The following is a 27887-nucleotide window of genomic DNA, read 5'->3' on the forward strand; positions in this document are numbered from 1 at the left end:
GCTGATCAGAAAAAGTTAAGTGTTAGCGTTCAAATATTTTGTTGTTGTTCTTGTTGCTATTGAAATCAGTTTTACTCAAAAGCTTTTTTGAGGCCCCCCATGTCCCTCTGCACTTATGTTCAGTATCTCCTTGTGACTCATGTTTAGCCTTTCAACTGCCTTCTTGCCTACTCTAGTTTCACAAAAATGCCTGCTAAAGAAAGAAACAAACACAGCCATTTGGGTGCCTCTGGAACATTTAATTTTAAAGTATTAAGGCTATTGATGCTCATATGGGAAGCAATAAACAGGTATAAAGGCAGCGATGAGAGCACAGGGCAGGAAAACGTAGGTGGGGGAGGGTAAGAAGCATTGGAAAGGGAAGTAGAAGATGCACCGAAGAAGGCGGCTAGCGACTAAAAATTACAGCTTGGTAGGATCCACACAGACGACAAATGCTCCGTTCCCTGTGATATTAAGTAGTAAAAAGGGCAACATAGGTTTGAACCAATGCCCAGTAAGGGCTTATTCCCAGAGGATTTTTTTTGTTTTGGTTTGGGTTTTTTTTTGGTTGTTTTTTTCCAAGCTTGAGTTCTGAAAGGTGAAAAAATAATGGTGGCCAAATACAAGTTAGTTTTTGTTTTTGCTTTTTTTTCAACATTCATTTTAATTACCAAGCTGTAACAAATAAATCTCTGGCTGGATTGCAACTAACCTGTGTGGGTCCTTAGATGAGCTTTAAGGTGGGAAGATTTGCCATAAACTTTTTCACACCCCACATAGTGGCATTTGTGCTTTTTCTGGGGTGATCCAGGGTCAGTCCAGCTTCTCCCGCGTTTGTTCTTTTGTCTTGGGCTTGGCTCAGTTACTGCAGCCAGGCTAGTAGGTGTGGTTGCTTTTCCTCCTCCACGCTTACTAGCCGAAGACACACTTTCTTCCCCAAACTCCTTAGGAGCAATAGAAATGTGTATTTTTTCTGTTATATCAAAGGTCTCTGTTTTTTCCCTTTTGAGAGTGGGCGAGTTTGGGATGTGCTGGTTCAGATCTGCTAAAATGCTGGCTACCACCATCAGTGACGATCCATTGTCCTTCCCGGTCTCTCTGACTTCCCACTTCTCTTCGCCATTCGATGAAGGACGCATTATGGCATCAGGCTGGGGATCAGTCTCCCCTTTGGGACTGTGGATAATAGCACGACTGGACATAGAAACAAGGCATTCTGCTGCAAAATGATCCACGTATGCTGCCGTTGCCATTTTTCATAAGTTCAAAAAGAAATCCAAACAGAAGAGGTGAGAAAAGAGCACTTTTCCTTCTGTTAAAAAAATAAAAAAGATTATGCAAGCAGACCCTTCCTTATTTCTGAAGATCTCTCTGGAGAAGTCCAGCCTGATCTAGCAGCCATCAAAAACGCGCTCTGTTCGTGACGATCACGCCCAGCTTGTCCCTAAATCAAAAAGGCGCTGAAGTCCAATGGAAGAGGGAAAAGATGAGCGGATAGATCCCGGCACCGGCAGCCTGTTGCTTGGAGCGTGAATTAATGCTGGATTTTCGAGCGCGTCACACGACAACGACGCGGCTTCCCCAGCCCCTGCATGGCGCGGTGACAGCGGAATAAGCTCTCCCCGTTATCGCTCCTCGGAGTGGCCCGGACCCCTGCGGGGGCGTGGTCTGGGGAAACATCTGGCCCTGACGTCACCGCGAGGCCACATCCTGCGCCGGTCAGGTTGGCGGCGCGCCGGCAGGGCCGGGCCGGGCCGGGCGGCCACCGCCCGCGGATGAAAGAAAGCGCCCGATTGGCTGCTGGGGCGCCGCGTGCCTCGAGCGACGGCCCGCCGCGGGAGCGTGCGGCACCCTCCGCTCTGCGCTGCGCGGGGCCGTCCGCCGGCGGGCGGGAAAGAGCGGGCAGCGCCCGGCTGGCAGCCGCCCCCTCGAGCCGGATGTTGGCGGTTCGGGGTGCGTCCCGCTACGGCTTGAACTGTAAGGGGCAATTTTACATGTGCCAGGCTTCACTGTTGTGAAGTTGGAACTGATGAAAGTGCCAGAAAAAAGGAGGGAGGCTACACCGGTTGGTCTGCTGCCGTGCAGATGGAGTTCGAGCGGGGACTGTAATGTGTTGTGACAGGTTTAACTGACTTGCACAGAATACACAGTACCAATCACCATCCTTTCTGTCAAAGCCCTCCTCCCTGTAGCACTGTGCTGCCTCTCAATTATTTAAAAGTTGCTTATTATTATTATTATTCCCACCTCACAGAAGATAACAACGCAGCCAGTTTGTATAGATTAATGCTTGAATGAATAAATGGGCTGTGTGCGTGACTAACAAAAGCATTATATCTGAATTCAGAGCTGAGGGCTGTCAGTTTGTGCTTATCTTTTGTTGGAACATGCTCTCTGTAGACTAATGCTTGTGAAATTCTTGCCTGAAGTACAGATGGACCTTTCGTCTGAGACAAAGCCAGCCAGAAATCAGAAGGGCTTCTTTGGAAGCCTTTCTGGATGGAAAGTTTTGGAGTTTGAGGGGGTGTGGGAGGAAGGGAACATCTGTTACAAAAACTTGCATAGCTTTAGTGTTGAGTAAAAAGTTGGTTTCGTGCACATGAAAATGCCTTATTCAGGAGCAACGTCTGCCTGTGCTACTGCTGTGCTTTATAGAAGCTATGCTTTAGGTTCTCATGCAGCACTTCCCTCTAGGTCAGGCTCAGTGAGTAACCCATGTCTACCACCATCCTCAGTGTCTGCTCCCTTAATAGCGCATCCTGTGGTGCTCTGCAGGACTTGAGTCACTGCAGCACGGGGAGGAATAAGGCAGGCTGCTCACGCAGGAGGATGTGGTTTCATGCTGAACTGAGCCAAATCATTCTGATGCAGGCATGTCATACCGTTTGTTCTGCTGAACATGTCTGTCTACAGGAAATGTTTACACATTTCCAAGTAAAAAGGTTGACTTTGAAACTTACCTTTTTATTCCTAAAGGAAAAAGTAGTTATGGAAAGAAAAAAAAAAACAAAAACCCACCCAAACATTTTAACAAAGAGAACAACTAATGAAGAGTTTTGAGTTCAAGCTCCTACTCCTCCTCAAGGGAGGAGGGTTGCTGAAGTAGACCTGCCTGGCAGCTCTTCAGAATTAGCAGTAGATTTACAGCACAAACCCCACAGCTCTCCTGCCATGAGGAACATGGGCCATTGTCAGGTGAGGAAAGGACAGAGTTCACGTCCTACCTGTTTCTCAAGGAATGTTATCAATAAATGGGCAGGTAAAGGGAGGCCTGGACTATCCCAGTTGCCATCACCGTCATCTCTGTCCCAGTACCCAAGGTGTTCCTGCTGCACTCCAGTACCTCTGTGCCCCTGTCCCACACAGCCCCCCGGGCCCTCTCCTGTCACCTCCTCACTGCTGCTTCCTCTTGCACTGTCCACGGCCTGTCCCAGCTGTGATGTCCTTGGAGCAGCAGCTGCTGCAGAGCCTCCTGTGGTCAAGAAGGGCCGGCATATCCCAGCCCTGGCCACAGGAGAGGCACCAGCTGGGGCTCTCCAGGTTGTGGCGGCACCAGCTGTGGTGGCCATTTGATGCTGCCTTCTGGCTGAGGAGAGACCCCTCAGGTGAGCCGGGAGATGTGATTGGCTGCCCTGCTCTGGCGGGCTCCAGGAGGAGGTGATGGCCAATCAGGGAAGGCCTTACATGCTGTGTGTGTGACTTTCTGCTGTGGAGAAGACTTTCGGCGCCATGTTGGTTTGGAAGCCTCCTCGGCCCTGGAGGGCTATTTGGGCAATATCCAGTGTTCCTTATAGCTTAGGTTCCTCTCACAAGCAGGTGGAGCACAGCTCACTACGTCCTGGGAGCCTGTGGCCAGAAGAGAGAGGTGCTGCGTGGTGTGACAGCATGACCCGCTGGCAGCAACAGCAAGGTGAGGAGTAATGGCTGAATGCAGCTGATGGTAGAGGAAGTCCTAGCTTTCTTTTGTTAACAGTTCTGTAGCTTCAAACCTTGTCCTGATAGCTGCTCCTGTTTCCAAGTAATGCCTCTCGTGAATTCATTCGCCATAATGCAGTCCACACTGGGCTGTGTGAACTCTCTGGTACTTGTGCAGCATTGTGGCTGCGAGGCTGCTGCGTGTGTGGAGCTGTGAGGCTGGCTGTGTGCTCACGGCAGGCAGAGCAGGAGGTTTGTTTTTGTGAAAAGTTGCCCTTCTTTTTGTTGGATGAACTCTTTGGGTGTGCCTTCCGTCATTTGGAAAAGAGCAGTGTTGTGAAGGTTACTCACAACTGAAAGGTTTTTTAATCCGAAAGAAAACTTAGTCATGTTCGGAAGATGTGTGTAACCAGGGGGTGTGTGTTATTCCCTTCTTAAAGTGGGGCTGTGAATGAAAATGTGGCTCTGACTTAAGAATAGTTGTCCAGAAGAGAAAAAATTTCCCTTCTTGAACACTTGATATGAAAAAGTCACAGTCTCGTGGTGGGTGCAGGAGCAGGGTGTGGTGTGTTTATCATCTGGATGTGAAAATTCCAGCTGTTCAGTGGACTCGCATCTTTTAAGGGCAGGGTTGCAAATATTAGATGCTTCTGTGTGAAATAACAGCCTCTGTGCAAGTGGCAGTGGTGAGGATTCCCTTTCGTAACACATTTCGGTCATTAGGTCAGTAGTGCAAAAAGATCTAACAGAAAGTTACCAGCCAACGTACTCTGCCTGTTTATGAACTCTTTTTTTTTTAAAGATTCCAATGATAATGTATTTTCCCAGCCATGTGTACATTGTTATTATGTGTTGTGCATTTATTAGAGTAAGTGGAGAAGTGAATCCTAAATACAGCTCTGCTGACTGTATCCTGCAGCTGCTGACTTGTTCTCACCAAGTGATCTTAATTTTGAAATTGAGATTACAAAAAATTTCATGAAAGTACACCCTATCTTCCTCTTTAATTTTCTTTATTTGATGGTCCTTGATATGCTTTCAGCTGTCCTGTAGACTGATGTGAGAATTTTTCCCTCTATTGTTGCTCTATTTTTCCATATACTGAAATAATTCAGCCTGGGCTTTGATGAGTAGGTTTGTTTAGTTGTTATTTTTTTTAATATTTGTTTTTTTCTTAATAATTTGAAGTTTTGTTTAGCTACAAATGCATAGGAGCCAAATAATTTTATATCAAATCTGCCCTGTTCTGCCACTCCCTAAATAGCTTATTGTTTCAAATTACAGGAATGCTTTGTGAATTTAAACTAGTTTTATGAACTCTGTTAACAAGAACTTGAGAAAGGCCCTATACAAATGCCAGATTTGCTTTAAATCAGCTCATATTTAATTTTGCATGGCCAAAAAAGAAAAAAAAAAGCTATAGCAAGATATTTTTTATAACAGTATAAGACCTATTACAAGGATGCTATAGTATCACATGCTTATGAAGGAAGTTGCAGTGAAGGTATGCAACGTGCAAAATAAGTGCGTGGGCAATTTGAAATGGGACTGTTAGAAGTGGGAAAGATGAGGAATTTTTTCTGAGGAAAAACTTCCAATTCCCAAGAACAGGATAGCATCGAAGCATTTGATATTAGAGTAACAGACATTTGATCAGCACTTTTTCTGCGTAAGTTTACTCAAAAAAAAATTACTGTTTTCATGTACTTTGGATCTAGTGAGTCCCTTGCAAGAAGTGTAAACCACTGGAGTCTATGGACTGCAGGGAGTTTATTGCTTTACACCACCTCAGAAAGCTGTTCAGGAGACTGGGAAAAGTAAAAGGTCGTGTGGTCCCTTTTCCCATCTCAGTTCCTACACTATAGTGATGAGATGAAAAGATTGAGTTTTGTTTTATGTTGTTTGCATAAGTAGTTCCCTGTTGGAAAAAAAAAAACAACACAAACAAACCAACCCTGAAGAAACAGGAGAAAAAAAAAAAAAAAAAAAAAGGAACAGATCAAAATAGCAGATTTCTCTGGCTGTGTTCTTGTGGTACCTGAATTCAATTCAGTTGAATCCGCGCTCACTGGAAACTTTCCTGAAACTGCTTTTCCAGAATGTTCCATGTGACTTCCTGAGTAATTTGATGGCTTCTGCTGATGGACAGAAACTTCTTGATACTGTTTTTCTCCATTCCAAAATTAGAGAGGTACAGTCTTAATTAGTGATGGCACACAAAGTAGCAGAAGACATAACTGGTGTGGCAGAGATAATTAACAGTTAGGAAAATAAACTACGAACTAAAAAGAACACCCAAGAAGGATTATGATCCTTTTAGAAGATGGAATAAAAAAGACTTCTGTATTTTACTAAAGCAATTTGTTCTCTCTTGTGTATAGTGGGAAAAGTAGTATGATAAAGGTTTAAATAGATAATGGAATTCAAGGTAGTGTTTTTAATGCTTGTTTTTATTTAGTGCTACAGTAACAGACCATTGTGACCAGTATGTCTATACTGACAGACCAGTATGTCTAGCAATGCAAGAGGTAGGGAAATGGGGTCTTAACTGGAGTCCCACTGGGTTAAGTGAAGTAATACTGCATAAAGTTTATCTATCTTGTAAGTGATAAAAGCTGAGAAACAAAGAGAAGTGCAGTTGTCCTTTTCTGTATTGTGATGTGAAATAATAGTCTAGATGTTACAAATGTGCAGCAGTGATGCTGCATGCATTTTAGTGGATTTCTTAGGAGAACTCTTAGTGTGGCTGTCCACAAAATCATCACAGCCGCAATACGTGCAAATTATGCCAGCACATGTCTAAGTGTCTACACTGATCAGGGGCTGTAGGGTTGGGGAAGGGGCTCAAGGGTTTTGAATTAATTTGTTTGTATATATTCTCCTCTTGAAAGGAGAAAGGTCTGGGGGGGAAACCCAGTGAAATCATTGCTGCTTGTACAGGAAAATGTTTTATTCCAATGCTTTTGTTTGGAATCCAACATTAGTTCTTTTCCTTAATAACTTCCTCAGTTGTTATTTTGTAGATACCACTTCACCACAGATGGGTTTTGAAATGTGAGACACTTAATACCATTTTTTTCCCCCTTTATTAGCCTTTTTGATTCTCCATGCAGGACTGGCAGTAGAACAAAGCAGGCCTTGCCTGTGACTTTTCCGGATAGATCTATAAAGTGGTGCACATGGACACCTCTGGCTTCTCTCTTCCTAGCTCATTTTTCTCGCCTCTGCACCTGGGAGCTGGCATCACTGCTGGAATCTAGGTGCCTCTTACTCACACAGGGCTTATATACTTGTGAGGTTCTGTGGCTTCTGGTAACTCCAATGGAAAGCCCTGGACCAGAAGTAAAGCACTTCTTTGTCAGAAGCAAGCTGAATGATGAAATGCAGTTTCTGCTTCAGCTGTCAGACATCAGATACAGTACAGGTCACAGATGACATTTGTTGCTGCTCTGCCCCTTTTTTCTACACAATTTCTGAGAGTTGTGACCAAGAAATGTCATATCTGGGCCTGTGTGTGTCCATTTCACTGCTTTTGGGTGGTTTTTTTTTCCAACTGTGAAGCAGGCAAAAGGTATTTTCAAAGACAGCAGTCCTGTTGCTTGCAGTGTTGAGCAGGGAGTCCTAAAAAATCACTGAATATTCCAAGCAAGCCTATTCTGTAGTACACCTGAGCTCCACAGTTCACATGTGAGTGTGTCTTGGTTCTTTGCCACCTACAGGCATGTCTTTCTGCTGTGTACAAACTCCTGAATTTGTGACCTACAAATAAGCATTCCTAGTTTTGTTTCTGAATTCCTTTTTCATCCTCCTTCCTTCATAAAGTTGCTTTCTATCATGCAGTACCAGAAAGCAATTCAATGAGGGCAAAGTCATATGTGAGTGAATGAGTAATACCTGGGGGGCAGTGTTTCTGAGAAATCCAATCATAACAAAGCAGCAGCTGTACCAGTAAAGGGCCTTTTAATTGTTGGTGTAAAAACTTAAGAACATTGGGAAATATAACATTTGTGCCATGAAAGCTTCATAGAATTTAAAATGATGAAATCCAGTTCCCTGTCTGGCACATATCTGTAAGGAATCAGGTAAAAGAGAAAAAAAAAAAAAGCCCAAAAAACTTATTTCAAGTGAAATATCAAATTGAATTATATTACTATATTATCATTAAGATACAGCACAGATGGGAAGGTGAAACATAAAATATTGAATTACTTGATATTCAGTTTGCTCAACAGGAGCCTGAGACTTGGGTTCAGATTTTGCTACTGATAAAGCAGTAAGTGATGAAGCTAGTAGTCATGCATTGAGGATGATCATTCCCATTGGAATATTGCATGTTGCCACTTCTGCTAAGCATCTTTTCATTCAAAACCACAGAAAAGTCTGGCAAATGTCACAAGAAAGCATTTGGATGAGTGAATTGATCTAGTAGTTTATTCAACAAGTGTTGTGTAACATTTATTCATGTTTATGCTTGCAAGCTAGCAATTAATTGCAGGTGGAAATACCATTGCAAAATACCCTGTTTGAAGCAGATTAATGTCAGATCAGTCTACTGATCTGGCCAGTGCTCAAAAATTGGTGTTTTATATTTACGGAATCATTATGAAGTGATCTGTGCTTTGGTACAATTGACATACAATGCTTGGTCTGAGGCACCTGGTATGTATGTTTGTGTTAGATTGCAAAATAAATTTAGGAGTAAAGGGGTTGTGTGGTCTATTTTGTTTTCTCCAAATTGGGCTCCTGCAGGGAACAAAAGAAATTCTTTCACATTGCATAATGAGTTGGTAAAATACTGATAGCTGTGAGTCCCAGTGGAGCACAGGTGTGAAAATGGCTGCTTTCCTTGGCAAGCCATTATTTGTAGTACAAACCTAGACATAAAGGTGAGGGTATTATTGAGTTTTAACTAGGATGATCACATAACAAGGCTGAGCAATGAATTGTTTAGCAAAGTCACTGCATGTTAAAATGCTAAAAGAATAAAATAGGTCTCTGAATAGTCTTTTTCTTTCTGTTCAGTGAAGTATACATGTACTTTGCTGGTAGGGAAAACAGGGCAGGTGAGAGAAATTTTTTTGCTATTAGATTGAAAGGTGAACTAAAGAGATTGAGTGACCAAATCAGATTGCTTAGAGACTTCTGGACATTAGAAAGCTGTGGAGAGGTTGCTGAAAAAGTGATCAAATGCATTCAGGTAGTTGTTGCTATGTCTGTATACACCTGTGACTTGTGACATCTGGAGTAAAACTGATTTTAATCAGTAAAACTGATTTTCTACATTCCTTCCTTTTCCCCTACATTCACACATTTTCTACCATTTTCTCCTAAATTCCCACATTTTCACCCTTGGCCCATTTATGTTTGCTTTCCCTAGCAAATGTCTTGGAAGAAATAAACTGTTAACCCAAAATGCCTACTTAGCTAGGAAATGTTGTCCCATTTTAACAGTGAAAATAGTGGGGCTGTGAGATCCCATCTCCACAGTCTTTTCTGACATTGGCCACCTATTCCTGTCAAGAATATTTGGCGTGTGTGTGGTAAAACCCAAACCCCAAACTAGAGTTGGTATACTTTCCAATAGAAGAGAGCGCTACCCAGGTCTGTGTCAAAAACATGGTGTTTGATGGGCTGCCCTATGTTAAAGAGCTCATCAGCACAGGTTTCAGCTTTGCTACAGACTGGCCTTTGAGCAGTAAATCTTTCTTTTATTCCTGTCTTTAGGCTGAATTTGTAGAAAACTTGTACCAGATACACTGTCATCCACACACCCTCCTGTCTAAGTCAGTTCCTTTTTTGTGTGTATTTTTTTTTTTGTGTGTAAAAATTAAAATAAGTGACTCTGTGTCTTACTGATTTGTTGCAGAAGAGAGCCCCGAGTTCCTCTCCTCTGGAAATAGTTGCTGTGTTATTCATTGAGAGCTGAATGTGCTGTGGGACAGTGGCCATCAACAGGGTTCACTCAATTCCATTCACCTTCAAGTGGGTCCTTGTATTGGGATGGGATGGAGTTAATTTTCTTCACAGCAGCCTGTATGGGACTGTGATTCGGATCTCTGAGCAAAACAGTGTTGACAGCACACCAATGTTTTACCTGTTGTTGAACAGTGCTTACATAGTGTCAAGGCTTTTTCTATTTCTTATGCTGCCCCTGCCTGGAGACGGGCAATAGGCTGGAAGGGGACACAGCCCGGACAGCTGACTTCAACTGACCAAAGGGGTATTCTGTGCTCAGCAATGAAACTGTGGGGGAATTTTCCAGAAGTTGCTGTCGGTCAGGGAATAGGAGGTCTTTGGTCTGCTAGTTGTGAGCAATTGCTTTTATACAATTTATTTCTCTTTGGTTTTATTTTTCTCTTTTGTTGAATTGTCTCATCTTAACTTACAAGGTTTCTCACCTCTGCCCTTCCAGTAATCTCCCCTATCCTGCTGGGGGAAAGTGAGTGATCAGCTGTGTGGGGCTTAGCTGCCACCTGGGGTAATCAACAGCCCTTCTCCCGATTCTGTCCCCTGCGGATAGTGGCCTAGTGCTCCATTTTGTCTGGTCCAGCCCAGAGCATTCCTTGACTCCTGCTCTGATGTGGATTTCTTCGCAACAATGGGAGACTTCCCTGATTTGAGGTTTGGTTTTTGTTTTTTTCCTTTGGCACTATCAGTTCTGCAGAGGAGATTTATCCAGCAGATAATCCTACTCAAAGAAACAGGGCCTGAGAAGCTAAACCAACCTTTCTTTCCCATCTGTGAATGTGTATTGCTTTGCTGCCCTGTATTACTGTAAACTGATTCATTGCATGCATTCAGCTGTTTTCACACATGTACTAGCTTAAATGCAGTGTTTACACAATTTCTTCTGAACAGAAGCTGCTCATGAAGTTGTGATCTGCTTTTCTTTCCCTTTATTGTTGTTTATTGCCATGTTTGCTCTGAGTCTAGATAGACCAGAGACAGGTCTGGTACTGGCCATGTGTCTAGCTCCTCAGCCGTTGTGCTGGCATCTCTTACCTTTGTGGCAGTACTATAACTTCTCTACATCTTCACTTTGATGTGACACAATAACTTTGATACCTACTGTAGCTGAAATGCTAAGTCACAGCTTGAACCAGTGATTGAACACCTGGTAGGAAGGCAGGGCCAACCCAGGGGAGCTCAAGTGTATGCAAGGAGGTGGAGCCAGGATCCACCCCTGCCCAGACCTCATTTAAAGGTTGGCAGTAGAGGTGAGGGTATCTCACTGGAGATCCTCATCTACCCGAGGCCTTCCAAAGGTAGGCAGTTTTTCTTCCTTTGTTTCTGTGTCCATGGCTGCTGCACTGGGGTTTGTTTTTGTTTGCTGCAGTGTAGGGTTGTGTCACTGTGCTATTATTGCTGTACTTTTCACCACATTATAGCATTACAGCATTACACCTACCTGCGTTCCAAAGCCTGAATATCAGCCCTTCAGATGTCTAATGTGTGGATTACTTTGATTGAGACAGGATGAGTTATTCCTCAGCAATTCATCTATTCCCAAACTAAATCCATGAGGAAGCTAGTTAACTAGAGTGAGCCCAATGTTCTAGGATGAAAACTGCTGGCATGCATCTCTGCATTAGCAGAAATGTCCAGGTGTAGGGGACAAGTTTTGCTGACACTTGAAAAGCTTGTAGTTTGTGCCATTAAGTGGAACAAGTGCAAGACACACCTTTTAGACAGATCTTTTGTGATGCTCGGTGGCAACAGCATTGTTTAAAATGACAGTATTCTTTCCTTTCCTGGCTGAGTCAGTTCCTGATGCAGAATGTGTACTATATCTCTAAAGCAGAGAAGAGCAGTCACGGAAATACGTAATCAAAGTACCAGGAGGCTCATTTGTAGTGTGAAATACAGAAATGTTGAATCTCAGCAAGCACTGCGCAGAAACCTAGAGATACTTCCAGGAAGCTCAAGAAGTGGGGTTGTGTGTATTTCATATGGCACTAGGAGCATAAGCTGTACCACTTGGCCATAATGGAACTGAACCACTAGTTTCCTTATCTCTCAATATGCCCATTCATAATCCTGTCAGTGCTATTTATTTATTAGAGCAGTGGGGCGCATAGATGTTTTTAAAACTGGTTGCTTGTTTAGATACTTCTAATGTAGTTTTGGAGACCTTAGACACTCATTTTGTAAATTCCTGGTTGTGACTTTTTCTTCTTAAACTAACAGTAGTTTAACTTGTTCTAAAGAAGGGATATGTGCTTCAATGAGCTGTGGGACATCAATTCACTTTGGGAGCACTGGAACTGTTTCTCTCCCTGGAGTGAACATACTGAGAGAAGATTTCCTTGCTCACCTTGTGGTCTGCGTGCTATAAACATCTGAAGTCCTCTAGTATCCTTTAGGGAGGGCTTGCCATGTCCAGTGATTATCCCGGAGGCTCAGTCTTAAATAGGCTTTCCCAAGATCAGGGAATGACTGTTCACAGTAAAGCTTTGTCCTTGGAGTTACCCCACGTGTTTTCAGCATTTGTCATTCAAGCTGATTGTGCTACCTTTAAGGAAGTGACAGCCATCTCTGTAAACCAGATCTACTGAAGAGCCTATTGGTACAAATAGAACCTAAAACTTTTTCCTCTCTCCATAAAGAATTAGTGTGATTGTTTCTGTAACTCTCATAAACCTTTTTGCGTACTGTCCTGTTCCTTCTTCATCTGAAATCAAAGCTATCTGGCATGTAAGTCTTCAAAGATTGCATCAATCATATGAGGATGTGTCTTTGAGGAAGAAAGGATCTGGACCTCATGAGAAGACAGAGGAACCAGTGTTGTCACCATGCAAATCTTCCTCAAGGAAAAATGGATAAACATCCTGAGCCAAAGTCCCAGAATCCCCTTGTGTAGTCTTTTTATTAGTTTTATTGTTGTTATTTGCTTGGTGGTGGTGGTTTTTGCTAGGAGCCCAAGTTTATTCAATCATTTCCTGGCTGTTTCCCACTTAATAGGTTTTGAGCTTGTTCTGTGAGTTCACCCGAATTTGACAGTACAACTTAAAATCAAGTAATTGCAAAGATGTTCCTTGAACGCAGGTGATTAGCTAGAGGATTGGCCACTTTCTGTGCTGATAGGAAACTGCAGCAGAATTTTCCCCTAACACTCTAGACTAACATCCTAAGGAAATTATTTGTCTTTAATTGAGGTGTATGTAGAACTGTCTGCTTATTTTGCTGTCAGTGGATATTTCACAAAATATAGTTTGCTGTTTAACAGTATTTGTTTTGCTAGGGAGTTCTTCTTGATGTGCGAATTGCTTATAGACAAGAAAACTGCAGCTTGTTTTATTGGTTGGTTTCTTAATTCATGCAATAGTTTACATTTCCTGAATGTAACCGCCATCAGAAAGCACCAGCAACATAGGGTTCTAATGCACAACTTGTGTTGCTGTAAGTTAATTGTGTAACGTGGGATTTACTTTGAGGAACTGTTGTTTGTTTGTTTAAGTTAGCTGTTCTGAGCATTTATTCTTCCTCTGAATCAACTATGTTCACTCAAGTATTCAAGGAAAGCAAACATAAGCGGGCTTAAGTAGAACTAGAATATTTTTAGAATAAAAATACAGATCGTTTCCTAAGTGTATTAGTTGATTTATTCTCAATCTAGTTCTTATTTACTTGAGTAATGAAGCTCACATTTGTTTTTTGCATTCATCAGTTCTCAAGAATTAAAATGTGGTGGTAAATGTGGTCTGGCTAGATCAGCTAGGTGGTTGGCTTCTGTTCTCTGCAGGTGAGTAGTGGAATACATTTGCTGGTGGGACTATTTATAGCCTGTCTGAGAAGTTTGATTTCCTTTAGTGGTTTGTGTATTTAAAAAAAGGGAAAACCTTGGTCAGTGAGGAGATGAGTTCAGTGACGTTCAGCATACAACGTACATATACTAGTGTTGCTCTGAAACTAATGCCTCCTATTTTATTCTCTTGGCCCGTGATGCCAGAGGCAGATGTTGGTGGTATGGCAGTAGAGGTTGAACCTTCCCACTGATATTCCATTCCATTTTACATCTGCTGTGTGACAGATGGCAGCAGAGGGATGGTCTGACAAAATGGCATCTGACATGGGAGTGCGGATGAAGCAGAAGTATAGAATTGAATTCCTCCATGTGGGGAAAAAATTGCAACAGTTGATGTTCATGGGCACTTGTGGAACACTTATGGAGACCAACAAGTGGATGTGAGCACAGTGAGGCAGCAGATGATGTGTTGCAACAGCGGGTCACTTCCTCTGGTGCAGATTTTTAGGAGTGCAGCATGCAGGCTCTTGTTCATCTCTGTTGAAAATGCATAGCTAATGGCAATGACTATGCTGAAAAACAGTGTTTTGTAGCTGAGAATTTGCTCTATCTAATAGTATTGTTGTGCTCTCTGTATCTATGCAAAAAAAAATGGGAGGCATTACTTTTGAAGCAACCTACTTGTATTTAAAACATGCTGATAGTCACCTGCATTTAAGACAGTGTCTTATCTGTAGACTCCAACTGGGCAATTACTGTGGGATCTGTGCTGGATCCAGAAGGGATGAAAGATGGACTGCATATTTAGCAACCACCCTAGCTTTGTGTGCATTCTTCAAGTAGCTCTTCTGCAAACCTTTTCTTGTAATCTCCTGCCAAATGCCTGCAGTGGAACTCCACTAGTTCTTTCTGCATCTGTGATAGATATGAATGATAGATTTTTCCATCAGTAAAATTGTACTTATTTGAGGGATTTTACTGTGTTTTACTGAATAATGTCTAAACACTGCAACAGTTGCTTGTCTAATTGGTATAGTCATCTCCAATGCGGGTATTCTGTTTTTAGCCTTCTCACTTAGCAGAAGATGGCTTACTGTCATGAATGGGGCCTGCAAGGCAGGTGCTAGCTAATTGCATGCGTTCATCTCAGCTGCCAGGGTTCTGCCCAGCTGAGCACATCAGGGTTCATCTGAACCATGACTGTGGTCAACAACAACCCAGAACAAGGGATTGCTTGTCCTGCTGTGGTAACAACAAAACGCCACAGGGCAGTGCTGGGTGTTTAACAGTTCTTCATGATTTTGTGTAGCACAAATGCTGAACAAAGCACAGTGGATGAATGATGTAATGCATTTTTCCGAGAAATACAGGGAAAAGAAAATCATAATAAATCTCTTCAGTGAGTGGGATGTTCTTTGGAGAATGAAGTAGGCCATGCTCAGCAGCCTCCTGTCTGGTGCCACCTTTCTGATAATTGCATAGTTACTCCATAGTGAAGAACTGTACCTCAAAATAAAGGAAACAACATTATAATATAATCATTCAATTATTGAAGGTGTGCTTCTATCCTTCCATAACTGCATAGTTTTTCAGTTACTCTGCTACAGGGTGATGCTTGCAACAGCAATCTTGTACAGGCAAAATACGGATGCAAGTTTAATTAGCTCTTGCATTAATTAGTACACTGTCATGACAGCACTTGTTTGTAAATTAGAAACCCACATTTAATAACTCAGATTTTATTTTCATAGCATGTGTTTTGAAAGTTGTAACTGGCAGTACCTTTCAGAAATAATACCATAAAGGCAGTTCAGGTTGGAGTGTGGTGCTGCTTAACACATGGAAATGTTTTGGTAAAAATATTAAATATGACAGTGCCATTGTTTGGGTGAAAGATTTTAATGTATGCTCACTCTGGCTGGAACTCACAGCACCAAGGAAGTGCAGATGGTATCTCTGTATTTCAAAGCAACTGCATGAAGAGAGGGTTGATGCCTTAGTTTGTCTTCGAACAACAGGTTTTCTTTGGGCTGTGGGTTTTCTCAAGAGGGAGACCCATCAGATCAGAAAGCAACAAGCATGATGATGCTGAGGCAGCTAATAGCAGACCTTTAGTAAAAGGGCAGGTCAGCTGTGGTTTTCTCCATGCAACAGGAAGCGCAGGACCAGTGTCTAGCAGCTGCTTGTCAAACAAACAACAGGACATGGATGCCTTCAGAGTAGTCAAAGAGCTGAGCTGCATTCTCTGGTTTCTCTTTCTATGGGAATTTTGCTAGTTGGCAGATAGCCTGCATCTGTTTTGAACAAGGAAGCAAAATAGATAAATAAATGTGCATTTCTCTTATTTTCCTTCCTTCCTGTCTGTCATTTTCTACTCGGTGCTTGTCTAAAATGGGGCACTGTTTTACAGTTCTTCTGCATGTCACCTTGAGGCTTTTTGACTCTACATGTCTGTCACTGTTCCTTGGAGCTGTCCTCCTAGCAGTGTCCCTGGCTTGGAAAGGCAGCTGTAGTCAGTAAGGGCTCCCTATCTGTATCCTTAAGGTTCCACCAAAGTCAACAGTATTTTTCTGAATTAGGACCTTGGCATCACTCAGTCAAGCAGAATGTGGAGCCAATGGCATGTGTCTGTACTGCTCAGTTACAGCTCAGGTAGCAGGCATCACGTACACATTATACACTGTTAGTAAGCATCCATAGAACAAAAATGTTAAAGAAGAAAAACTGAGGCAAATAAATTCAAATAAGGAAAAGGTGCAAGGAAACAGAGGGGGAAGGGAAGGCTGAAAAGCTCCATAGCAAAGAGTTGCTATGAGACACTCAGTTAAGCACTCTCTTGAGTTTGGAGAACTCTCTTCTAGCGCTGGTCTCTGAATTTCCCAAAGTGATCTTCAGGGAATACATCATACATGTTACAGATTCTATTCCATCCTCTGTGGAGATTAGTAGAAGGACTTTCTGCAAGCAGTGAGTGACACACGTACAACAAGCATTTTTAATGCATCTCAGAGGCTGGTGTGAACCGCAGGGCAAGGATATGGAGTTCTAATGGGGCTCTCTCCTTCTACTCTCCTTGCTTGTAATCCAAAGAATTACTTCAAATGTACAGAGTCCCCATTATATTCTGCACACATACTGTTTGTGTATATTTCAAGAGGTGTAATGTAGTAAATAAATGGCACAATTACAGACAAAGCCCATGGAATATTTCTCAGAGAGCATTTGAGCAGTAAAATACAATACTGTTAACTGGCATGCTCTATGTTGTAAATAGAAGTGCTTTGATGCTCAAGAGAAGGAGGGCTGTTAAAACTTGACTTGTAAATTTTGCATAAGCAAATGCTATAGTTTACCTTGAAGGAATAATTCCACTACACAGTTTATGCAGTATAGAGAATAGGAAAGGTCTACAGTTTTGCATTCTGTTACAAGTTTTGCATTTCTGTTGCAAACTGTTACAAGTGTCTCTGCTATGACTTCCTGTCATCCTGGAATAGGCTTGCCGTATACTTTCCCTTCATTCTCCAACTCACTTTTGTCTGTATGCCTCTGCCCTTTCTGCCTTAACTCTATTTAATTAAGGCATGATATGTATTTACAGAGTGCATATTTCCAGCAAGCTGTTGTAAAATCCATGGCTCTAGGTCAGAGACAGAAAAAGAGCAAAGATCAAATGTCTTTGATTTCATCCACCTCCTGGAAGTTGCCCTTCACCTCTAATTCAGCTGGTAGCTCTCAGTGAGAGAAAAATGATCACCTTTTAGGGCAACAGAAGAGGAAGTTATGAGTTCTTGTTGCCATGGTACCTCCCCTGAGTATTTTAGGAAGCAAACAGTATGATGTTGAAATGAGAGAACTGGGTGGTGGTGAGGGGCAAAGCTTACCATCTTCAGGTAGATGCTTGCTGTTTCTCTGCAAAATCATGTGGATCACCATGTAGTCTTGAGGTTGTTTTTTTTTTTTTTTTGGAAGATATTTTTTAGAAATTACATTTCAGTAATGATAACTTGTTCAGCCCTTGCTCTTGCAGTAGATTTATATTAATGAAAAGCCTTAGGGTGTGGTGTCCTGTATGTGTTCCTTTGCAATCAATCATATGTGCAACAGCTACCTAACAGTGTAACTAACACCTAACAGTGATAGTAACGTAGAGTCGAGCAAATGACTGTTTCTGATGCAAGCAGAAGGCAGACCACTGAGCTCATTAGCTTGTATGTCTTTTTGAAGGTTTTTCCGAGGATGAAGAAATGCTCCTTCAAGAGATCATTGTCAGTCAGATAAATGTAGGCTTTTACAGAGTTAGCCTTGGAATGAGGTGTTAAAATGAACCAGCTTATCTGGAAGACTGACTAGACTCTTTAAGACCACATCATACAGCCATACTTGGTGCTCTTTGCTAAAAGTGTAATCTTGCCCATTATTTTTCATTGTACAGGGCCTGCATCCCTGTTCCTTCAGGAAGCCTGGGAGGATGAGGCCTACATAATTGGATCTTTATTCTATGCTTATATAGGGTAAGGGTTTCAGAAATACCAAAATAATTTAAGTATTTACTTTCCTTTTTCAGAAGTGTTGTAAGTTCTTGGGACTTCCACTGAGATGTAGGTGTTTTAGCACTTTTCACAAACCCTCAAGTTGTTAGTTATTTTCTGAAATTGCCTATTCTAGACTAATTTTAAGGAGGGTTAATAAAAAATTGTACTTCTGTTGCACATTATTTGTTTGAGAAAAAGGATTTGGCCGCAATTAGTGATTCTAAGTTCACACATAAACTTAGAAACATCTTAACTTTGAGTTGTTCCATTAGAGCAACTTCTGGTGACTGAACCTATGTACAGCATTGCTGGAAATATCAGGACAGTGGAGCATAGCATAACACTTTTGTTTTTCTTCCTAAGGCGTTGTTCTGCCCAAATACTCTACATATTTGTATACCTATAATACATGAAAATATCTACAGTGTTTCTGTGAACCAGCAACTTGAGGTCGAGGATTTTCTGAATTTTTTTTCTTTCTTCTCCCACACTAAGTCTTAGCCCCAAGATGATAGAAAGGGTGAGCCTGTATTACAACCTTAAAAAACATGGCTATTCTGGCAGATTTTAGGACCCTGGAGGAAGCTGAGGAACTGTTCTGCTTGTACCCGGCAGCTAAACATGCAAAACTTTTTTTTGGGGGGGTGGGGGGGGAGGAGTGAGAGGGAGTGAAAAATCAAGTCTGTCATCTTAGGGCAGGATTGTGCTTCAAATTCCCCCGTCGTCCTTCCTTTACATCGTAGTAACTCCATTTTTACCATGTTTATGGAGAGTGCCTAGGCTGTCCCTAAGCAAGGATTGTTTGCAGGTAGCTGTTTTCTTTAAGGAAGAGAAGCTTTTCTTTCTAGGATTCGCAAACTTCAGAGGAACAGTAAAACCAAGAACAGTTACCTCTGAGTATTTTCTTTGCCACAGGTGATGCATTTTCTTTCCATTGTTACAAGTGAATAAAAATAAGTAATCCTTAAAAGCCTCTGACAAGGGCCAGATACAGAAGGAAAGGTAAATGAAGAAGTGAGGGTACACGTAGCAGAAAAGGAAAAAGATAAGGAGCAGGAAATGTCACACTCATTTTTATGAGGAAAGTAAGGGATTTGGGAGATTAATGGTTGAGTTGAGTTTTCAACATTGCCATGAAATATTGCTCTTTCTTTTTCATTCCCTCCCTTAAGAGGATGGGAGTAGGGGGCAAATATCTCCAGTAGTAATTCTCTAATGAAGTTGTGAAATAAGGAAAATGCATTTCAGATCCTTGATTTCCAGTTTGTAATTGAATTGGATGTTCTGCTGCATGGCTCCTGACTCTGACAGGATGAATTCAAGGTGGCAAGTATTTGCATTCTTCTCTCCCATATTCTACTTCCACTCTCAGCACAAACTAATTCAGGAAATTGTGAAATCTTGTATGAAATCCTCTTGTGTAACACTACTCAAAAAGACTATAGCAGCAGCAAATCAAATAAGATTCAGGGTCTCAAGTAAATATGTACAATTATACATAAATATTTGTATCCAGTTCTAAAGCTTGTGAAAAGAGGCAGTGGGCTGACCTTAGTAACTCAAAAGTGGATTATGTCGTGTGGTAGATATATCCAGAACTGTCAGTCGGGCATTTTACCAAGATTTTACCAAAGCAGATTTGAACCAGAAGTTGTTCTTACAAAGGATGCTGATATTAATTAGACAATGTGTGGTACCAATACATGCCTTTTCCCACTCCTTGCATTGTGGCATAACTAGAAATTGCAGAATGAAAACATAAGCCACAGTGTTGCAAGCCCCAGCTTTAAGGAATGTTGTCTTTTATAACGTGTGCTATTGAGGGTTTGAGACCTGGAACTGAGGTTTTGTTCAAGGACCAACTAAAGGCTTTGGCCAAAATCCTGGCATTTTTTGTAAAACGATGCTCAGCTGGCAGTGCTGTGACAGGCAGGGCAGCAAGCCCATTCACAGCCACGGCAGTGTGCTGTTGCAGAGGCCCAGGACAGCTGCTAGAGGCACACGAGGGGTATTGCTGGAAAGCACCAGCAGTATCTGGAGGAGGGCCAGTGTCTACAGAAATAAAGTGAATAAAGCAGCAAGCTCTGATTGCAGTCAGTCCAGACTGAAGATTGTATTTGCCACAGCCTTAAATGTATGGAAATATTTCCAGTACACATTGAAGGACTTTAATAGTGTGTTTTCCCAGTATTTACTCGAATATTCAGTTTAGATTGATACCGGCCTTGGAGAACCATAGCAGTCATTCTGGACTGTTTGAGTGCTTTGGAAGTAAGTGGTATCCACAGCATGAGGAGGGAATGCTCTTCAATCTCTGCCAGGTTTCTTTGTCTCTCATAGATCAGAAGTGATAGTATTGAATCTCATCCTCATGCAAGCACTGGTTCTCCAAAAGTACAAGTCTATACATCCCCACTGCTTCTGACTCAGTGCAGTGAAATTGTACACCAAGCCCATTGTCTAATTGTTTATCCACTCCCTGTTTCTGAAGCTGAGACACTGAATAGAGGCAATTCTTTTAGCTCTGGCTTCATGCCTCATAGCAAGGATGTAATTCCTGCCATTTGCTTCAATTTTACTCTTGGCCGAAATCTAAAAGTACAGCATAGTTTTACTCTCTTACATTTCTTTTTCTCCCTTGGGCCAGTCACATTAGGTAGGATCATATTCGCTGTTGAATTAGCATCAGGTAATTCTTCAGTGTGCTGAGTTTTGGAAGTATGCTAGTTAATTGCACTCATGTTACTTACATCTCATGTGTATGTATGAGCTACACAATGGAAATTCATTAACTATTAATAAAGGCTAAATTGTCAGCTTGGAGCTGCTGCTGTTGTATGAAGCTTTGTAAGAGTAGAAGAACATAGGGAAAGTTCACAAACTTTATTTCAGACTATAGAAACGTAGTTCTTCTGTTCTAGCCACTGTAGTACAATGGTGGTTTCAATGAATCTGACCACTGTAAAAGCCTATTGAGGAGAGGGCATATTAATAGATATTATTTTTCTTGGCCAGAAGATGGTTGAGATTTAAATTGTGGGTAGGATTTGGAAGGTGATTCTTCTCCCTAGAAGAAATATAGAACTATAAATGAAAGAAGAGCTGTTCAGCCCATGGCTTGTTTTTGCTACAGTTTTTATTGTTAAAAGCTTGATCTTCTGATGAATCTTATCTATGCCATCTCATTCTCTGGCTTGATGGGAACAGAACCTTTTATCCAAAGAGCCTACATGATATTCAAGTAGAAGTGAGTTCCTGGGGGATAATTTTGTTACGTTATTCCCAGTCAGGAATTTCAAATAAAAATGTTCTAAGGTAGTGTCACACATTTGTCACAAATCCAGTCTTTCTACACTTTCTCATATGTGGTTCATGGATGGCAAAATTGATTGTGTCAGGGTGCTTCTCACCTATCTGTTGTCATCAAGGAAGGTGATTCTTATGAGATTGCTCACCAGATTGACAAAGAAAAGCCAAATGAAGCCCAGCTTCTGGAAAGTAAATAAATCAGGGCAAGGAGAGAGTAGTCTGTTGACTTCTGTCCCCCATCGCTGCAAGCCAGCACCACGTATCTTCCAACATAATATCACAGTGGTTAAAATGGTGGCTAGCAGAAGCCTTAGTGGTTTTCTCAGGGGGAAAAAAATAAAATTCTATGACTTTCATCAGTGTTTACTGGTCTGATTTCAGATGCTGTCCATTTCTGGCATGACCCTTGTGTATATCAGGCTCCTCAACCCAAATATTAGAATAAACAGTCATTTCTGTTTGGCTGTGGTGAGATCATACCCACATTTGAAAACTTTCTGGGTTTGACCAACTTTCTGATCCAGCTGAATAAATATTAGTGTGTACTTGGTCAGTGATCAATTTGTGGCTGTAAGGGTAGTCTGTGTAAGAAGCTCTGTAGCTAGCGTGGAGCTAGCAAACTGTAGTGCAGAATGAGTTATACTAATCTGCTTTTTGAAGGAGTAAACCAGCCCACAAGATAGGATGCGTCTTTGTTGGTGAAGGAGGCTAGGCAACCGCAGCATAGTAACTCAGCCTCTCCCACCTGTATGTCCTACTGCTTGATGGGAACTTGTGCAAAAGGAAGACTGCCATCTCTTTCAATAGATTCCCTCCTCTTCTTTCTTGCCCAAAATGTCCAAGATATTACTCCTTTCTGGAGAGGTAAGTTAAGCCAATGTTGTCACCAGTGTCCCCATCAGACAAGCTCACAGCTAAACCTGAAGAAACAAACTTGTAAATGTACCTAGCAGTGTTTTTGAGAGAGAACATACTTTATTTTGCTGCTAGCCAAACTTTTTGGAGGGGTGGAAGCTAACAGGGTGAAAGTCGTTACTAAATGTTTGAGCTGCAAGCTCTGTATAGCTTGAAGAAAGTTACTTGAATACCAGCTGAATCCTCAGGTGACTTTTAATCTTTCTATTTCAGTAATCAGAGGCTGTGGGAGGAAGAAACCAGCTGCAGAAACACTTGTTTTTCTGTTCTTGTGGTTTACTCTTCAGGCTTAGGCAATGTTTCATTTCCCAGCATAACTGCTCAACAGTCCTCCTTTCAGAAGTGTCAACACACACAAATACGTGTTTGAGGAATTGCTACTACAACATATAATGATTACTGTTTTTTCTTTTAAATTCAGCCACTTGTTGTAGGTTAAACAGCCTGCAAAACTTCACTACAAAATTCATGAAAACTCCCCTGTGTGTTCAGGCTCAGTATTCTTTGTGTGTAAACATGTATTATACTACCTTTGCCCTTAGGTAGTCTGCTGCTGTGTTGCATTAAGATTAAAGGTATGTCAGTGAATAACTGTGATAGTTTTAAGCCTAGAACAGCTTCATCCAGTTTTGCCTTCCCTTAAAATCACAATGATGGGGAGTAGAGATGGAGGTGCTTGTATCCCCACAGAACGAGGGTATATCTTCATACTTTTATTTAAAAGGTATCAGACTTCATTGTGTAAAGGCAAACTCGAAGCCAGTCTATGCCTTTCAGGGGCCACCACACTCTAAACTCCACATCAACGGGGCAATGCGTGTGACAGTCACCATCTCCCACAACACTGGTTTTTTCATTCACATTATGAAAGCCAAGTTTGATCTCTCTGGATGAAGTACTAGCTCAGTAAAAAAGTGTTGGCAAAAACTGTGTTGTCTTAAGTTGGGCAAAGGATTTAATGTGCTTTTTTAAAAGCCCTTCACAAGCTTGTTGCTGCCTGTCTTAGTGACCTCTTCCTGTGCCTTTGCCTCCTGGATTCCTCATCTATTTTTAAGTTTCATGCTCTTTCCTGCGCCTATTTTAACTCTGTTACTGTACAGTTTAACCCCTGTGGGACGTGGAGTTTGTGGGAAAGAAGCTGTGTATTACAAAAAATAATTTGGTTTAGTGTGCATGTTCCTCCAAAGGTTTCATAGCACCAGATGTGTAAAAACCCTAATTAGGATCCCATTTAGGTTTTATGTGTTTGTTTGTCAGCAGCTATAATATCACAAAGTATGGAGCTTAATGGACTGATTGAGAAATAGTTAGTAAGAGTCTTTGTAATCTCTACCTGTATAATGTTCAGGCAAAATGCAGTACCTGAGTTAATGCCCATGACTTGGGGTTTGTCCACTATTCTCAGGTGTTTTTTCTCACAGTGCAGATACTGGTTTGGGCTTGTTGAAGGAAGTTATTTTTGAGAGCTTTTCCTCAGTAGTATCAGTCTGTGCAATGCCCCTGTGCAGTGCAAAAGCAAACAATATTCAGGCCTTGGGTCCCTTTAGGTATGCCTTATGCTACAGATTCCCTGAGGGTGCCTATAAACTAAACTGCTTGAGGTCATGTTACCTTTTGCTTCACCTTGATTTGCTTTGTCCCAAATCCGAAGCAAGGGTAGTCAGTAAAACAAAGAGAAGCACTGAATAAATCCTCTAGAATCAAAAAGCTGCAAGTAAAACAAAACTATTCTATTTTAAATATAGCAACTAGATAGCTCTCTAGTGGCTTAACCTCTGCTGTGCAGAATCCTGAAGACATATCCGTGAGAGCTGGGATTTAACCTTCATGGCAAGAATGTCTTCCAAGTGTTTTCAGAGACATCTTAATTATGTCTGAGGTTGGGTTCAGGATGCAAGTATGAATCTTGTTGATGATGTGGGGCTTCCAGTGTTGCAAACAGCGATCTCTTCCTAGCCCATACCTATTCAGCCAGGCAGCTGCACAGTTACCCATTTGTTGATAAGTTTTTCTGCCTGGATGTTTCAGGGAGATAGAGGACAAGTGATAGAAGATCCTGAAAGTACCCCGGCTTATTGCCTTGCAGAAGCATAGTGAGGAAGGTTCAGTGCTGTACAGCTCCCGTGTCTTAACTTTTGCACTGATGTCAGATGAAAAAGAAGGCTGCTCATTTTTGTTAGCTATATGTTTTGTCTTTTCAATCCCATCACTTTTCAGTGTTAAGTCATGGTAAGTTAGTGGATGCTTCTTGGAATAACTTGGCACTGCATCAGGTGGTTTGTAGGGTTGTACAGGTAATCAGGTGAGTAAATGCATGCTCCATGGTTCTCACGATCTGCATATAAAATTTCCTACAATACCCTTGGAGGCAACTCAAGGAGTCCTTTACCAATCTAGCCAAGAATCCCATCTGTTAGGTTGAGGAGGAAGAGTTTTGAGGCTGAGTTACCCAGGGGGTGGGAGGGGCCCAGGTGTACTCCTTGCTCTGTGTGGGCTAACTGCTGTTGTTGCCAGGAGGAACAGCTGTTTACAAAAGTACATGGATTTGCCAGAATTGTCTGGATACCAAAACAAACCACGTGTGTGTTATCTTCCAAGAGTATCTCAGACCAGAGCTGAGGCCTGCTCTGCACCATTTCCAGAGATGCAGACAGTACCTCTGCCTTTCTGAGGCTTGGCTAGAATGATGACTGTGGTGATGCCAGGCACAAGCACATATTTCTGAAGGGGAGTGGGACAAGAAAAAGTGATATGTGAACTTCCATGTAAGGAACAAATTGTTCCTTCAGCAAAAAGATTGACTTGGCTTCCTTGTATGCAGCCTTGCAGTAGTTCAAGTGACATTGTAATTCAAACAGTTTGTGACAGATCCAGACATTAGAAGCTGAATAGTGTGTAGTGGCAACTGGTGATTCACAGCTACCTAAAAGCACATATGGTATCACCTGTCTCAGTACTGTCTGAGCAGTGGATGTGCTGCTGAGTTAACAGCTTCCAGTGATTATGGTAAGCTACAATTTCAGTAGTCCAAAAGGTTACCTTGATAGCTGACCTTCTGCTGTCAGCCTTCAGTGCTGCTTCCTCTGAGCATAGCACTGTGCACTTTGCTTTCAGACCTTGTGGGAGCATTTTTAGGCCAGAAGATGTAAGGCAGAGAGGTATTATTACAGACAGTATCCTTCCTAGGAGAGATCTGAGAGCCACAAGTGTATGTGCGGTGTATGTGACCTGTTTTTTGGGACTGCATCAAAAGGTATGGGAAGAGTGGTCCCAAATGTATCCTATCTTGTGTTCGTGTGGTTAGGACTGTACCAGAGACATGTGGATGGGATGTTCCAGTTTCAGCATGGTGTATAGTTTAGCCTCCTGGCAGGAGCTTTCTGGCACAGTGGTGTAAATACAGCCAGGCTGAATGACTTAGGATTCTTTTTGTTGTCTTTGCATTAACCCAGAAAGTTTTGCCAAGAATGAACCCTGCAGGGTAGTGTCCCAGGACACGAGTAGTGCAGCAGTCCCAGTGCTGCACTTTCCCACTTTGAAATGTAGAACTTAAGCCTTTTTTTTTTTTTGGTTCCTGTGTAAGGATTCTCTCTCGTTTTCTGTTAGCACTCTCCATTCATATGTGCGTGAGTAAATTTAGTAGGCAAAAATAACACATTGGCCCAAAGTTGGGAGCTTAGTTTCTCTCTTAGCTTGCTTGAACAAAGTTGCTTGTATTGTTTTCTGTCTTGTTTTAGACTTCCTCTCTCAGTAGTCAGCCTATTCACTGCTTTGTTCACCAGGAATATGTAATTGATCTGCATCTAACTTCACTCTGTGAACTTTGGTGCATTATTTTCAGCATGCATGTTGGAAACTTTGGTGATGCATCTGACAAGTAAGTACACAAGTGATTTCAGAAATGAAAAAATCAAATTAATTGAATTAGATGTTCCTCTTGAAACATCTCTAAGTAAACAAGGGTGGTCTGAGGCTGGAAAGAATACCAGCTTAACTCTTATGGCATATTTACACGCTCTGCACAACCCTGTGTTTTGATGAGGCATTGTTCATAACTTGGCAGCAGTCAGCAGGTCGTGTCAAAATGCTGCGTCCAGGCCCTGACCCCAGGGCTGCTTTCTGAAAACCTACATTTGACCACGTGTTACTGTGAGGATTCCTATGGAAACACAGGTGTTACTGACTGCATTATGAATTCAGTCATCTTCTAGTAAATATCTGGATTGACTTAACTGGCTGAGGGCAAAGGCAATAATTCTGCTTTAACTCTCAAGACTGAATATAGTATAGCAAAATCCTGTGATTTGTTGTGGGGAAGTGAGCAGTGCAGAGGTTTCTGGAAAGCTAGGTGCACATCCACATATCACAGTAGTTCTTTCTACCAGAGACTGATTCCTTATTTTATTGATCCTCTGGTGAAATTCGGCTGGCTCCTGGTGGGTTTTGGCAGAAGTACTTGTATAGAAAAGGCAACCAGAGAAACTTCCAGTTCTTGGTCTTCAACTACCTTCTCATTTGTGGCAGCAGCAATGTGAAAGAACATATGGGAAATGCCTGGGCTGTCCGCTTGTGCCATGCTATCCCGCATTTTCAGCTGTAGGGATGGTGGGGCATTGTTGCACTTCTCATGTTTTGGCCACTAATAGCATCTGACTTTGAAACGCTAATTTGGGTGCACTTGATTTCCATTTCCAGTCTATCCTGCCTTGCCAGGCGAGACTGGGGCCGACTACGCAGGTGACAGCGCATGCAGGGCTGGGGGGTCCAGGAGACGCTACCCCCGCGGACAGAGCGCCCGCAGTCCGTCCTCTGCTCCTCGGGAGGGTCGCGCCCAGCCCCCACCGCGCGTGCCTCGGGCCGGAGGTGCGCAGCGGCCCGGCCGAGCCCGCGACTACCCGCGTCGGCGGCGCCGAGCCTGGCGGAGGGAGCCGGAACCGCGGCCCCGCGGGAGCTGGCGGTGGGCCCCACCAGCGCGGCGGCAGTGGCGCCGTTGCCCTTTTAAGCGGGCGCCGCCGTTGTCCTCGGGTGCCCCGCGCGGCCAGCCCGCAGCCGCCAGTGCGCTATTTATAGTGGGCCGCGCGCGGGGCGCCCCTGACACGCGATGCGCGGCTCCGCGGCCCCCGCCCACAGGGACGCGCGTGGCCGCGGAGGGCTCTGCGCCGAGTCCCGCCCCCTCCTCGCGGCGGGCGGTGGCCGCGCGTGGGTTGCGGGGCCGGGCAGGCCTGCGTGCGTGTTTGAGCCCTGGCACCGGACCGCCACCTGCTCCCGCGGCGATGGCAGTCCCCCCTTCTGTGTGGTGAATGAGAGACGTGCGAGAACGCCGACGTGTGTTCTTACAGCGGCCTGCCCACGCTCTGAGCTGAGGGGAAAGGAATGGAGTGCTTTCCTTCCAGTGAGGGGGATCATTTACCGCGCACAAACCGTACTTTGTGAAAGCAGTGAAAAGCCTTTGTCTCCCTGGAAGGGCCATGTAACAGCGTGACACA

General features: G+C 42.8%; 2 protein-coding genes across 4 annotated transcripts in view; one reads left to right on the forward strand and one right to left on the reverse strand.

The window, feature by feature from the left end:
- The window catches only part of KLF13 (Kruppel like factor 13), a 30734-nt gene extending 29105 nt beyond the window's left edge, over positions 1 to 1629 (reverse strand). Inside the window, exon 1 of the mRNA XM_425065.8 lies at positions 695 to 1629. Coding sequence (XP_425065.1) covers positions 695 to 1235 — 541 coding nt within the window. The 5' untranslated portion in view covers positions 1236 to 1629. The remainder of the gene's footprint in view (positions 1 to 694) is intronic.
- Positions 1630 to 1792: 163 nt separating this feature from the next.
- Positions 1793 to 27887, forward strand: part of TRPM1 (transient receptor potential cation channel subfamily M member 1) — a 130639-nt gene continuing 104544 nt past the window's right edge. For all 3 annotated transcript variants that reach the window (XM_046899254.1, XM_040706834.2, XM_040706835.2), the window contains exon 1: positions 1793 to 3892. The gene's annotated coding sequence lies outside the window, so the exon portion shown is untranslated. The remainder of the gene's footprint in view (positions 3893 to 27887) is intronic.

This window comes from Gallus gallus, chromosome 10 (assembly GCF_016699485.2).
Source record: "Gallus gallus isolate bGalGal1 chromosome 10, bGalGal1.mat.broiler.GRCg7b, whole genome shotgun sequence".
Taxonomy (NCBI): Eukaryota; Metazoa; Chordata; class Aves; order Galliformes; family Phasianidae; genus Gallus; species Gallus gallus.